The 15,385-nt window shown below is 35.4% G+C and overlaps 2 protein-coding genes across 2 annotated transcripts; both read right to left on the minus strand.

Moving 5' to 3' along the window:
* Positions 1-6,394: 6,394 nt before the first annotated feature.
* Positions 6,395-7,720, minus strand: LOC134851500 (phosphomevalonate kinase-like). Its single transcript, XM_063867619.1, has one exon. The coding sequence runs from the start codon at positions 7,525-7,527 to the stop codon at positions 6,958-6,960; it is 570 nt and encodes a 189-aa protein (XP_063723689.1). The 5' UTR covers positions 7,528-7,720; the 3' UTR covers positions 6,395-6,957.
* Positions 7,721-7,788: 68 nt separating this feature from the next.
* LOC134851259 (phosphomevalonate kinase-like) lies at positions 7,789-11,118 on the minus strand. The gene is made up of 2 exons (XM_063867259.1): positions 10,879-11,118; positions 7,789-8,271 (listed from the first exon to the last, which is right to left on the minus strand). The coding sequence occupies exons 1-2, from the start codon at positions 11,057-11,059 to the stop codon at positions 7,877-7,879; spliced, it is 576 nt and encodes a 191-aa protein (XP_063723329.1). The 5' UTR covers positions 11,060-11,118; the 3' UTR covers positions 7,789-7,876.
* Positions 11,119-15,385: the final 4,267 nt, after the last annotated feature.

The following is a 15,385-nucleotide window of genomic DNA, read 5'->3' on the forward strand; positions in this document are numbered from 1 at the left end:
GCTATAATTGCCTCTTCACATGCCTCTCTACTCGCGCGGTTCACCTGGAATCCACAGAGAACCTTACTACGAACAACTGTATAACGGCAATTAGACGTTTCATTGCTAGGAGAGGCACACCTAAGCTTTTAATCTCCGACAACGCTACTTACTTCGTCGGCGCGCGTAAACAACTACGCTCAGAACCAATCAACTTCAACGAAACCACCCAAACTGAAATGCTACAAATCCCCAATGTTGAATGGCGCCTAAATCCTCCGGCTGCCCCACATTTTGGCGGCGTGTGGGAGCGACTCGTCTCAAGGATAAAACGAGCATTCTTACTAAATCTCGGTTCTGATCGACTATCAAGATATCTGTTTGCTACTATCGTAGCCGAGACCGAGGCAATTCTCAACTCACGTCCGCTAACTCATGTCAGTAGTGACCTTGACGACGACCTTCCACTGACACCCAACCACTTCTTAATGGGTCGTCCATTCGTCTACGCTCCAGCAGCAGCCTTCTATGAAGCATCTACCAGTAAACTGTCCAAAAAGTCCTGGAAGCGAGTAAAAGATAGACTTGACAGCTTCTGGAGGCGTCTACTTAAAGAGTACGCTCCGACTCTCATTAGAAGGACTAAATGGACGCAACCCGAGGAACCACTCAAAAAAAATGACCTCGTGGGGATACTTGAGGACTTTACACCACGAGGCATCTGGCCACTGGGTCGAGTGTTCGAAGGTTTTACCGGCTCGGATGGCATCGCGCGCTCGTTTAAACTGAAAACAGCCCTAGGTACTATCACGAGACCAGCGGTGAAACTTGCCCTCGTATCCCCAAAAAATAAGATTTAAGACCACTTTAATTGTACAACAACAACAACAAAAAAAACTTGGCTCAACTCCTTCCCCTTCGGTTCCAAATAAGATCTCCCTCCCCCGAGGATATTCATGACATGAATTGTCTCACATTAATTATAGAAAAATGCGGTAAAATCTTTTAATAATAGCATGATTTTTTCCGATTTAATGAGTAATAAATTTGACTTCAACAAAGTGACTTTTAAGATATATGTTCATCAAATTGTCTTAAATAAGTGAAGCGTGACAACGCCACACTTTTCAATGAAGTATCCCGAAATTTCTATTCTCAGCATAATCCGTTCTTCAAAAAATGAAAGAGCTTTGGAAAAATTTTGATCCTTTTGTAATTCGTAACAAGGAAAGCAGATCGAGATTTTTAAATTGGAGTAATGAATGCGCAATTCCGGAAGGTGAACATGTGCGAAAACTCAGACTAGACTAGAAAAGTAGACACGGTTTTCTCCCAGGTATCTTCTGGGCTAACCAGGTGTGGTCGCAAGCTGGACACGTTCCACAAGCAGTCGCTCAGGGTGGCTAAGCGCTTGTATGATCACCAGCTGAGTTTAAGAGGACAAACTGCCTTCTCATATCTGCCTATCCTACTATCTTACACTTTAAGACTTATTTTTCTAGGACAAGCTTCTTCACCGACCGCGAACATGACCTGGATGTTTTTAGTTTTGTGAGTTTTTATTTCAAGCGTGTCTCTGTGAAAGCCGAGCTCCGACCCTTCAATTCCTGCAATCACCGTAGCACCAAATGCATTTCTGATGATTGATTCTTCCAAGGAAAAACTCGTTTTAGTAACTACATTGCATAACACACAGACAGCATATATCCTCCCCCCTCTCAGTTCAAGTATTTTGTGTTTCACAGAAGAACCAATGCTCATGACGTTTAAGTGTAATTATCCTGCTTACAGACTAATGTGTTTAATTTGATTCATGCCTTGTAACTATTTCAAAGGAAGTTAGATCTTTTAGTAGCAGTAGAAGGACAAAAACCTAAGCAGTGAACGGCTTAAGCCCGGGGAAAACGCCACCGGAATTTACTGGAACTGTTGCGGTAATAACATCTTCATCATCTTGATCACAAAAGACAACACCTGATTATATGGGATCGGGAACTGAAAATCATATTGACTACCCGTCAGCAGGGATTTTAGCTGAAATCTACAATAGGTTAAATGGTCTCGGTCTCAAGTGGAGTATCTCTAATGGGATTTTTTTAGAAACAAGACCTTGCATGTTAAGAAAGCGCACATCCTCAAAACGTCATCACAAAAACACCTGCTGATTGCAGACTCACAAGCGAGGAGACTAGTGTTTCCAAACATCAACATTTTGTCAATCCCTGAGGTAGAATCTTCCACGTACCAAAATCATTTACCGGCGGAAGATCAGTACATCATCTGTTTATTTATTGGCCGATACGACGCCTTCAGCGGTACAGTGCCATCTGCACGAGTATCAGAGCACATTCGGAAGGAACTAGCGAAACTTGCCTGGCAAGTATCTGATCTCTGCAATAGGGTTTACGTACTGGGCATCCCCCACGAGTCAGTGAACTGAACAACAAAATTACTGAAATTAATACTAAAATAAAGCAAAATCAAACTTAAATCTAATAAGCTCGCACCAAAAAATGGGAAAGCTTCTCATAAGGAATATGATGGCATATGTATAAGAGGTATACCAGAATCAAGGGCAACAGACGCCTGGTCAAGAGCAGACGAGGATATGCAAAAAATGGTAAATCTTCTTGGTTTTATGGAAATCAAAAGCCCAATAAATGATTTACGAGGGTCGGAAAGTTCGCTGAAAATAAAAATCGACCGTTAATTATGAACGTTTCAGCACCACGGGAGAAACGTAGAATGCTGCTCTCTGTACAAGCTTAAAAAAATGAAAACAAAACCTTCATCAGTGAAGAGTTATCTGCGTAACAATCTGCTTGAAACAAGGCTTGATGCTACTCAACCAAACAAGTACAAAAGCACAGATCTGTGACTAAAGGATCTAAAGTTGAGGAGAAAACTGAAATCTGCTGGGTAGAGACTAAATGCTTAAATAATTCAATCTGGCTAAACGCTCAGATGAACAGTATTAACACTTATTGTACGAAAAATAATCAAGATGTCACGAGGAACTTGTATGGCAAATGCAATCTCTCGTGCATGTAATAACGATATCTTATGCCTAACCGAAAAATGGCTAACAGCCGAAACAAAATCGGAAAAACTTTATTATCAGAGTTTGAAATCTACAGATGTGATCGACCATCTTAAACTACCAGATGAAACATGGCGGGGCTTTAACTGCCATCAGAAAACACTCAAAACATCAGCCTGTACATTATCTCAATTGTTGAACAAGTTTCAATAAGAATAACAGATTTCAAAAAAAAAATCCATTATCATATGCTGTCTTTATTGCAGGCCCGAAGAAAGCTCACATAGATCAACAGCCATTTTGATTGTAGAATTTATATTAACACTGCAGGAGACTTGAATTGTTGAAACATTATAATCACTGGAGATGAAAACTTCGCGAAACCTGACTGGAAAGCAATGGCGTCAGATGATGCTGATAAAAAATTAATTATTGAAATCCTAATTGATAACAATTTTGAACAAATCTTATCACCTGAAAAATCTGAAAGTCTTGACGCCCTTTGATCGTGAACACCTTCAAAAACAAAAATATGTTTAAGATGTACTCAATCAATGACAAAGATGTACACAATCAATGACAAAAACAAAAATTTTTCACACAATAGAGATAAGCCAAACTCTCAATGAAAAAAAGCGATAAAAAATCAGATATGCTTTCAAAAGAGTAGATTGGACTGCAACGATTACCTCAATAGTCAACAATCCATTCACAACGTTTTGCCACAGCAACTGATTTCCTAAAAAAAACAATGGTATGCTTGGCTATGGAAAAGTCTGGAAGAAAACTTCGCTTCTTTGTAAAAGCAAAGAAACATTATTTCGAATACAGCAATTCTTTCAAAAACCACAAATTGTCTCAATAATTACAAATTAAGAACTAATACAAATTTCTGCCGATTAAGATCTAAAAAGCCATGGGCTTAAAGTTTTTGCACCACGTAAATCTAGCACTATGCGAAAGTATCTACGAAACGCTAGCAGTCTAACAAGATTGCAATCAAAAATGAAACTCGACGGCAAACCGATAAAGAGAAAGGCGATGCTTTTAATCAATTCATCTGTAACGATTTCACAAGAACCACAAATGACAGAATAGTAGTCATTTCGAAAAGGCTATATATAACCGTATCGAGCTGAAAAAAGACTGCATTGAAAAAATTATGAACAAACTAGATGTCAATAGAGCATTCCTTTAATATTGAACGTTGGTTAAATTAAAAGGGTCGATTTTGATAGTATTTTTGCTAGAATTTTATAAACAAGATTTCCCAAATTATCTGGCGCTGATAATTTGGAAAATCTTGTCTACAAAAAATCTAGCAAAAAACACTTTCAAAGCCGACCATTTTAATTTTGCCAACGTTCATAAATAAAAGAATCTTCCCTGAAGACAGGAAAATCAGCAAAGTTTCAAAGATGAGGACAAATCAGACATAAGAAGATACAGATCGAGAAATTCATTATGCTACATCTTCAAAAAAATAACAAATGACTTCACATAAGAAACGATTCGAGACATCTTCTTCATAGTTCTCAATAAGATTTCCAAAAAAGCATTCAGCAACATTCAACTTCTTGCATAATTACATCAATTACACTTAAGCCATGACAAACAAACCTCCCCAAATATAACTGCGCTCTATCTGGACTTCAAAATAACTTTCGATTACTTCTGACATTTCCTACTCAAAAAATTAAAGTTTTGATTTTGGTGGAAAACTATTAAAACTCATTGCTTCATATTTATGGCTAAGAAAATAGTATGCTCGACTGAATAAAGCAAAGTCTACAATATGTTATAATACAAGTAGTGTCCCTCAATGTTCTCTAGTGTCATAATATACATCAATAGCCTACCAGAAAATATTAACTTAGAGAATTCTTTCGGATATGCCGACGACTTCTTTCGGATATGCCGACGACTAAAAGCAAAAGGGAATTAGATAATGCTACTGCGTTAAGCAAAAATAGGTGTAATAATAACTTAACATTCTCAATGCTTGAAAATGCACTATGGTCAATTTCAAAAATGAGTTAGAAGGCCACATCAAAAGAAACAATCTCAAAATTGAAAAATAACAAAAAGATGAAGAAATATTTGTTATCCGAACTTTTTCATGGAATGTAAGTGCATCTGAGCAGTGTCATAAGTAATTATTCGCCTTTTACTCAATGAAACAGTATCTGCCATCAGATTGTCTCATAACTTCAAAGCTCAAAGCGTACTCAGGATATGTTGTACCAATAGTAGTTTATGGCACGTCATAACCCACTACTCCAAACCTAATCTCAAATTCATAGAAAAAGTCCAGCGGACAGCAACGAAATGGATACACAACTCAAACACTCTATATAAAGAAAGACTGCAGAAACTTAGACTTCTCCCCCTGTCTTTATAAATCGAAATGCACGAACTTCTACTTTTCACATCCATTATTCGAAATAATTATGAAATTTACCAGTATGCCACGTACATCCGAGGTTTAACGAGACGAAACGATAGAAATGAATTCCTAGTTCCAAAACTCGCTTAATGAAGACCAACGCTGACTCCTTCGTTCGATTCCCAATACTCTTCAACATCACCTCCAAACAGTTATCGGAGATTTTTAAAAAATCTGACAGAGGAGAAATTTATTGGAAGTTCTTCGGAAAAAAAATCAGAAAAGGACAGCTGCACAGAGAAAATGTGTCAATGAGGAAACTGTAACCCAAACGCAAAACTCAGAACTCATTAAACTATATTTTGGGAAAAAACCGATTGGATAAAAACCCTAATTACTATACTAATACTACTACAATTTTTGTTTAATTGAATCTCCTCCCATTGAATAAAAATCAAAACAGCTAACAGACTGTTGGAAAAGAGACAAAGAGCGGAAGAAACCAAAAAAACTGTCGAATTTCAAAGTAAACAAAAAATGACTTCAAAGCCCTCATATGAACAATTTCTTCTACAACTAGCTCTTCTGAGACAATTAATGATTGACACTTTTTTGATACAAGTAACTCAATTCCGGGAAACTGGATCAATAGGTAAAATTTTTACGCCGCTGGGAAATTATAGGTTGATTACGTTTCTCGTCTTCGCAGTTTTGCTGTTGGATGGTGCGTTCCTTAAGATTGAGTAATCAAAAATTAAATTGCGAAAAATCAAATTTTAGCCTGAATAAAGTTTAGTGACTTTTCCTGAAAAAAAAACGAACATCATGACATATATAAGAGTCTTCAATACGTTCATCGGCTCTCAAAAAAATTATTTTAAAAATTGCATTCTCATGTTTTAATTGGCTTCTTGAATTACGTTGAATTAATTTACTTGTACAGCAATCTGGACTTTGAAAAACCCACGGTTTCAGGTTGAATAAACCCAGTCACTATTGACGCTTTCTGCGTGAGACCCTGAAGATCGCAAGGAATTTCACATAGAAAAATCGTACTTTCAAGATGACGTCAGGATATTTCAAAAATTTAAACAAACATGGATTTCCTTTCTTTGATTTTAAAAAAACTACATTAATGTAATTATTCTCCTTTTCTATCATACTCCCCCGATCTATTTTCAAGTTTAAGACTAACGAAGACAGATTTTCATATTCCAGGTGATAAACTGGATCAACACGATCTTGTAGTTGACTGGATTTTATAGAAAATCAACCCAATTTCTAACTTAAGTTGAATTGCAATGATTTAGCTTTTGTTACAGAAAGTTTTGGAAGTGAAACATTCAGAAGTTGAAAAATGAAAGTGATAGCTTCCGTGATCAAAAATCTCAAGACCTATAGACGCAATAAATCAGTTTCTAAATTTACAAAAATACTGCGCATGAGTGCATAATGAATAATCAATAAACAAAATTTCACCTATCAATAAATCAACAGAATCAATGTAATAGACGTGATATTTCCATAGAAGAACCTATTAGATTTAGTACTATCAGGGAAGTAAGGCTAGCAACTTAATCATACAACTGCGAAACTCATCTTCGTCATTGTTTTCGAATTCTAGATCCCAATCGATCAATTCATCCAGCGCACATTCCGAATCCGCGTCGTCGATTCCATGTTTGAACACGAAACCTCTCGATGTCCGAACGGCTTCGGAGGCTGTGACTCGGATCAACTTGATCTTTTCCCTTCCATATTTGGTAATAAAATATTCAATATCCGTTGGCCTTCGAGCATCTGAAACAATCCAAATTACAGAATCATTGTTTTGATTTTTAGTTTCAGCATCCTTGGCAGATAATTCGCAGAAAAACGACGGCTGCTTGCTTCGCTTTTCTTCTCCCCATTTTATCATTTCTTCTCTGTGTAACTCTTTATAATCTGAGCTGTCGAGAAGGCGGTTGAAGTCAAGATCATGTTCTAGAGCGTACTGTTTCTTCAAAGGGGCAGATAAGGTCAAAACACAGCAGTTATCCTTCAATAATCGTTTCAGTTCGTCTTTCAAGAAATCTTTGCCGCTTTTTCTTTTCCCGCTCAAAATCAAAACACACTTTGGCATTTTGGTTTCGGAGGTTGGGTAATGTCAAGCAAGTATCTCATCCATTGAGAATATCAAATTAATGATTGTTTTCTCTTATCTTAAGTCAGTTGCCGACTTTTTTAGCAACAGCTCATTTCTTCGCATAGTTCCTCTGAAGAATCAATATGGTCTAATTTCAAGATTTAACTAACGACGTTTTAATCATGGGGGCTACAACCACATCAGAGCTTAAAACTTGTTTGATTATTTATTGATTTAAACTAAAGTAAAATGAGTCAATCAAGCAAAAAATCTTAGATTATAGGCTGTAATCTAATCGAAGAATCTACCAAAACGTATTCTGGTTCAACACCATAATGGTGCAGTATCACGAATAAATAAGATCTCTCAATTGAGTCATAATATTTTCAAACTCGGACGAGTTATTGTTCCAAAACACCAAATCCCATGTTTCAAAATCATCCAATTCGCATTCAGAGTTATTGTCGTCAACGCCTCGAGTAAAAACAAATCCTCTCGTATCTCGAACTGAATCAGACGCCACAACTCTCACTAATTTCACTCGTTCTTTTCCGTAATTGGCAATAAAATAGTCAATGTCATACTTATTTCTAGCATCTGATACTATCCAAATTTTAGATTCGTCTTTTCGGAATTTCTCCTCAATTTGGTCTATGGCCATAGTGCAAAAACAAGAAGGCTCCATGGCTCGTTTATGCTCCCCAAATTTTATCATGTCTATTCTATATAGCTCTTTATAGCCTACAAGCAGTGATGATCAGAGAAAAACCAGTAATATTAGGAGTTCTGATAGCATATGCAGAATGAGTTTCCATAGCAATAATAGCTAGGGCACGGGCATTTAGAACAAAAAAACCTGAAGAACCCCGAGTATCTTACACCAAGCGAATTACAATTACAAAAACTTTTATGAAAATTTCTTTCGTGACATAAATAATCCAAAATCAAATAGGAAATATTTTTCTGGTTTAAAAAACTTCCCATGTTTATGGGTGTGAAATAGTTCAAAAATATTGTTCTATAGTAAACAATTCCTTTCTGACGAGTTTTTTTTCAGGAGAACTTCCAAAAATTTTAGACAAAAATCCGTGAAAACTTAACTTACTCCCGATAAACAAATAAGTTAAGCCAACTTAAAATTTGAGAAGCCAAATTGACTTCATTCTCATCAGGTCTAAAATTTTTTCGAGGGGGGATATTTTCAAAAAAAAAAACGATATTTTTTCGACCTTTTTTATATCAACCAAATGGAGTTTCCAAACTCTCCCAAATCACTAGGACTCTGTTTTGGCCTAAAAAAACTTTTTGGACACTTTTTGTAGTTTTGACAAAAAAAAACAATGTTTTTTTTTCGGCGCGCGATCTCTCCTCAAAACTAGTACACATTGGCGCCAAAGGCGCTTTTAGAAAAGTATCAAGGCCCGCCATCCAAAAATGAAGATATAAGTACCAAAGGGGGACTCTTTGTGTTGTCAAAGAGTCGAATCACTAAGGGGAGGCGTCCTCCATAAATCCACTACTGGTTGTCTTAAAAAAATTTGAGCAATAAAATTTAAAAACATTGAAATCTTGAAACCTTAACTACCTGAATTTTTCAAAAAAAATCAATCAGGTTTTGCCTTTGAAGCGACAGAAAATAAAGTAACTAAGCCGATAAAACATTAACCGAAACCAATTAGATACAACGTCAGGGCTATTAATTTTGCAAATAACAGGAGAAAATCAAAATACTTGCACCTACGATGAAAATTGTTTGTAGCACAAGAAAAATCTGCTATGTGGCAACTAAGCCGACAAAGATCAGCAGACTTTTTCCATTTCATTAATACCGAAAAAAAATCCGGACCAATTGGGGTTCACTAAAAAAGCAACTTCAAATTCCTACAGATTTGTAAGAAACATTGTTAAAGGGGAAAAATTAATTTCCCAATCACAAGACACTTGACTCGCAAGCGCAATAACAGGGCTATTGAAACACTGCTTCAAACAAGAATTGGAGTAACAAGGTTGCTTCTACAAAAAAGCGAGTATGCTCTCGAATCATGGTTTCGAAATTGTGCCGAACTACGACGTTTTATGATGATACAATTAATTGCGCAATTTTGAAAGATTTCAAAATTATGCAGCCTTCTAGCCTATGAACAAACATTTCCAACTCACCAAGGTTGAAAAACTTGATCTATTGATGTTTTGCAACACGCCGGGAATTTAAAAAAAAAATACTTTTGGAACTGAAAACATTCACGCTATTGGTAGCCATTTGCAATTTTGATATTGGAGTGCGTGATTTACCTTTCATTTGAACAGTGAAAAAAACTGCCAAAATCAAAAATGAAAGCGACATATAATAAATTTGAGAGCGAAGTTAACAACCTTTTCCTTGAAACCAAAACAAAAATCACACAATCTAACAACTTCAAAACACACACCTACACTGGACAAAGTTCAGCGCAAAATCAGGTTTTATCCTTCTGGAAGGCCTGTTTTCAAGGTTGATTTTGGACAAGCTTCACAGGAAATAGACCAAAGCAAGTGTTCAGAGCTACCCTCTATGAAGTTGACAAAAATTGGTTCCAAAGACTTACCAGAGATTTCTGGTTCTGAAAATGCCAGTTTTCACTATCTGCACTAAGTTATTCAAAACGCGTGAAAATGCAAGGAACATCTGCTAAATAATAAAATTTATCGCTCAAAATTTTTCACAACGCCTGAACAATTTTTTTTCTCCACTTATTCGAAAGAGTTCACCCCGATGCAAAATTTAGTGCAGATGGTGAAAACTGTCATTTCAGACCCAGAAAACACTGGTAAGTCATTGGAACCAATGTTTGTTAATTTCATCAAGGGTAGCTCTGATCATTTTTTCTTGGTCTACGTAAAAGTTTTACTGAAATTCGAACGAAATTTTGTCCAAAATGGACATTGAAAACAGGCATTTTAGAAAGAAAAACATGATTTCGCGCTTAATTTTGTCCACTAGTGTACCTTAAAACTTAATCAAAAAAGCCGTGGATAGGCGGTGAGGTGCAATGACGTTGTATAAAATTGCGGCACACCAAAAGAATAGCAAATTAGTTTGAGGTTTGAGGTATTTATGGGACATCCATTCATAAGAATTGACTCGAGTGTGAGGAAAGAATTTCAAAATAGGATTAAGAAATTAACTAAATTTTTCGTTTTTCTTAAACAAAACTTCGATTTCATTTTACCAAATTGCGGAAACTTTCGTAAATTGCGGTAAAACGAGCAGTCTAACTATCTAATGTTTGCTATTTGTGAAAAAATAAAAAACTGAAAACTTGCTGTTCATTCCATTTAATGTAAAATCCTTTTTCTGAACTTCACTGCCTGATGTATCAAGAAGTCGGTTGTAATCTAATCCATGTGTTTCTGCGTACTGCTTTTTCAGAGGTGCAGCTAGTGTCAACACACAGCAGTTATCACCGCCAAAATAATCAGTCAAAGCTTCAGTGAGGAAAGACTTCCCACTCTTTCTTTTACCGCTAAGGATTATAATTAACTTCGGCATTTTCCATCCAAACTGACTAAATCAATCGTCATTCCGCATTTTGTGCAATTTTTCTGAAACGAATTTCTTGGAAATTTATTTTATATTTGATTTTTTTTATTAAAAGTTATATCTTTTTCAGAAAATGGCAATTGCACTAAACCTTAGGTTAAAATAGTCCACGACGTTACTCTGCAAGTTGATTTCAAAGCAAGGCATAACTACCATTTGAAGAAAACACTGCTTTCATTGCTATTGCGTGTTCTCTTCACATTTTTGTGCATTCTATTCACAGTTTTTCGCATCAAAGCACTTCACTTCAGTTACATACTAGTGTATGTATTAAAAACGATAGCAGCACATTTGTTCATCCAATATGTGCCACTCGTTCAAAATTACTTCAAACTAGTTTATTCCAATGTCAACTTTTAGCTCTTGAGGTCAAGAAGCACACTGGCTGTTTTAAATGTTGGCTGTTTTAACTAGATTCCTTGTTGCTTTCTACAGATAATTTAACAGCAAAATTGAGCGGATTAGTTTTCACACATCTAACTTACCATACCTTCTTTCTTCTACCAAATTGGAACCCTATCCAATTCCAAAAAGACGAACAGAGGCTGCCCAGTTTGAACCAAATTACATATATACACCTTTAAGATTTTTACAACAGAAATAGCAGCCGCTTCACATCTGTTGAATGTACTATTGATTACCATGGCGTTTTCAAACCAAAGAGGATCATCGTATTACGCAACTGGAAACAAACAACACCTCGACAATCATGCGTCATATTCTACTGGCTTCAACCATCGTCCAACATCAAGTGGAAATTGCCAAGATATGACGAATCTATCAATTGCAAAACCAAGTCACTGTCATTACGATTTTCTTCATCGTCAGAAAGTACAAAATCTAATAGCCGATGAGAACAACCCAAAAACGATTTCAGCAGAAGTGACTGACAGCATGAGTTATAGGAAAGCTGTTCCCATGATTAGACCAAAAACTGAATTCGAAATTCGAGCCTTGAGAAGAGATATCGATCAGCTAAAGATAGAATCGGAAAGCACCTAATTCAAAAAGAATTTGCCATATTTTTTTAATTCAATTTTTGGAGATTAGGAAGAATCACAACTCACACCTGATTGCAAGTCAAGATAACCACTGAAGCGGAAATTTACGAAAAATTAAATATTGTACTATTTAGTAGACTAAGTAAACAACGCAAAATATCCATCAGATTGCAGAAATAAAGAAAAAATTTTGCTGACTTCAGATGAAAGTTGTTTTTAAATTCTAAAATAGCCTAAATAAAAAAATGGATGGATCAAAACAGCATACGCTTCAACGAGTGAATGACAAAACAAAAACACAAAAAAAACAGTACCACGAGCTGAGTATAAAACTGGCCCTTCGCATCATCCTGCATATCCAGAAACAAAACTTTTCAGACTATGAAGTTTAAATACAAAGAAGCGAAGCTGCGCTTCGCAAACACTAGCCAGAACACGACCAAAAGCACTAGCCAGAGCAGCTCTAGAAAGTGCAATAAGAAAAATAGAAACAAACCAGGAATTAACAAAAAACTCGGCTACGTGTAGAATTCGAATTTGCGACCTACTGCAATCAAGAGATTTTGAGTCTCACGCACTATCCACTCAGCCATCCAAGCGTAACAACCGACAAACACTAGCCACGAATAAAGCAGCTACATATGCTAATAAATTGCCAATGCGATTCACCAAAAATGGCACCAAATCCGAAGCATAAAGCTGCATTATGTATAAATTATGCATATCAAAAAATTGCAAGATATATTGAGTTAGAAAATTTCTGAAATCGAGTTTTCATCATTGTTTCGTTGTTTGAAACAAATCATTTTTTTCGGCTCATCTGATGTATTAAAAATGCATCAACTGTGTTAAATTATTACTATTCGAATGTCAAAGCACATGAAAAAGCTGTGCTGCCCCAAAAGTGGCACCAATATTTGCGACTTAGGTTGGAAAAAAGAAGGCTCGTACTAATACACTCGCTTCGCATGTGTAAATATTAAGATTCCCAAGTGGTAAAATATGTCAAACTTTGAAAAAAAAATCGATTTTCTTTAAAAATCCTCATTTTAGATATGAAAGAAAATGTGTGAGCCTCAATTTTTAGTCTTAAACAACAACAATACACATTGATTTAGACACAATTGTCTATATGAAAAGAAACACAAAATTTGACAACCCAATTTGTTTTCGAACATATTGATGTTTTATGAATATTCTAATGACTAATTTCATGTGGTCTGAAAATAAATTACAAAACCATATATCTTCGAAAGCCAAATATTTTGAGCCTCAAGTTTTTAGTCTGAACTGGTTATCTTATTTAGAATTTTAGTATTAGGTAGCTTTCTATAAAAATATACATATCCTAAGCATAGCCATCAGAGTTGCAAATCTATGAACGCAGGGGAACAGAAAAAAAAATATACTTTTTCCTGAAAAAAAAAACAAGAAAATCATCACGACCTATAGTCTTCACGACGTTCATTGCCTCTTAATAAGTACAAAGGTTAGAGTCGGATTCTTCAGGATAAGTTCACAATTCTATGATTGAGTCCACTAACAGGCGGATATTTAAGTAACTAAAAACCTCAAAGCCCAAAAGCATTCGCTATTTTTTTCAGGTGAGATGAAGTTTTTGACATATGCTAACAAATTTCCATAGGAGATCATGCAACTCAATCTTAACCTTATACAGCCGACTAACAACAGTCAGGTCTAATGAGAAGCAATAACAAGTGGTAAAAATTAGATCATAATTTTATAACCTTTTAAGGTTGTTTATTAACAAATTCCTTCATTCAAGGAAACCAAATAAATAATATAATTTTTTCGAAAATATTCAATAAAAACAAGGGTATGCGGGTACTGTGCAACTAGCACACAATGTTCCGATTATAACCTTAAAAAACACAAATTTTTTTCCTTCAAATTGGTGTCATTTTTTTCTGCGTTGTGATAAAAGGATCTGAACAAAAAAGTACAACTAAGGCATATTCTACAGTCAACGTGAAACATTCAAACTGGATAACAATTTAGGCATAAACGACCTAAAATTAAGCATAAATAAGCTATTGTAAAACGGCCTAAATTGAGCATAAATAAGCATGCTCGCTCGCTTTATTCGATCGAAATGAGACGAAAACCGAAAATTTTCCAACCTGTTTTTCTTGACTTTGGAAAAAAAAATTGGACATTTTTTCATATCGTTCGAATCACGACTGAAAAAATTTTAATATGATATTTTGCGTGGAAAACAAAGAGCAAAAAAAACAAAGAAAAAAACTCAAACACACCCAAATACAACGTTCCTCCACATTTTTCAATCGGTAGGAACAATAAGAATTGCCGTATGATGTCAAACAGCACAAAAGTTACGACCACCAATTTTCTTAAACAACTCAATTTGACTTTTTCCATTTGAGTCACTTTTTTGTGCTGAGGAGATAAACTCGAAGTTTCCTGGAATTTTACTAAGATGTTCAGTTTCCATTGATTAGTTACTTTTGAAAAATTAATAACGAAAAGCAAAACCTACCTATTTTCTAAACAAACTACCATTTTAAAAATTAATTTTTTAAGTCATTTACTAGAGATTTGTAGTAGGGTAAAATAAGAACTATTTTCAAACTTATAATAAATACCTCACAGCTTAATTTAGATTTTATCGCATTACTCGCTCGCTTTATTCCAAAATAGACTGACAAAAAATTAACTGGGGCAATTTTTCATGTCATTCGACTCACGACTGAATGGGATTTAATAAGATATATCACTTGACCTTAAGATATATCACTCAGTCTAATTATATGTGGAACCTAATTTGGCATGAGAACAAAGAGGCCTCTAAATTCGAAGTTCATCTCCTCTTTCAGTGGTCAAAACCTTAACAAAAATTTTATATCGCAAAAGCTTAACAAAGCGAGATTCAAACAGCCAAAAAAAACGGATCATTACCAACATTCATAAATTATGACAAAACAGTTTCAGCAATAATAATCAGCGCCATAGCAAGGAGCTATTGTCAAGATGGAGAGACCGAATTAATGAAAATTTTCAACCAATCAAAATCGTTAAAAAGTCCTATTCGCTAAATGATTTTGGACTAAATCAGAGTCAAAATTAGCAGGAAAAATAGTTTAGACTACAGCCAAATTTTGTTCTACATTTCAAGTAGAGCTTAAAAATATATTTTGTTTTTCTTTTTTTAAAATCAGTATCCTTCAAGTACTGTTTTTTTTTCAATGCGCAATGCGTCTTAGGTCTGACAATATTTAAAAAATTATTTGTCTGC

The sequence above is a fragment of the Symsagittifera roscoffensis genome, chromosome 7 (genome assembly GCF_963678635.1).
Source record: "Symsagittifera roscoffensis chromosome 7, txSymRosc1.1, whole genome shotgun sequence".
NCBI classification, from domain to species: Eukaryota; Metazoa; Xenacoelomorpha; order Acoela; family Convolutidae; genus Symsagittifera; species Symsagittifera roscoffensis.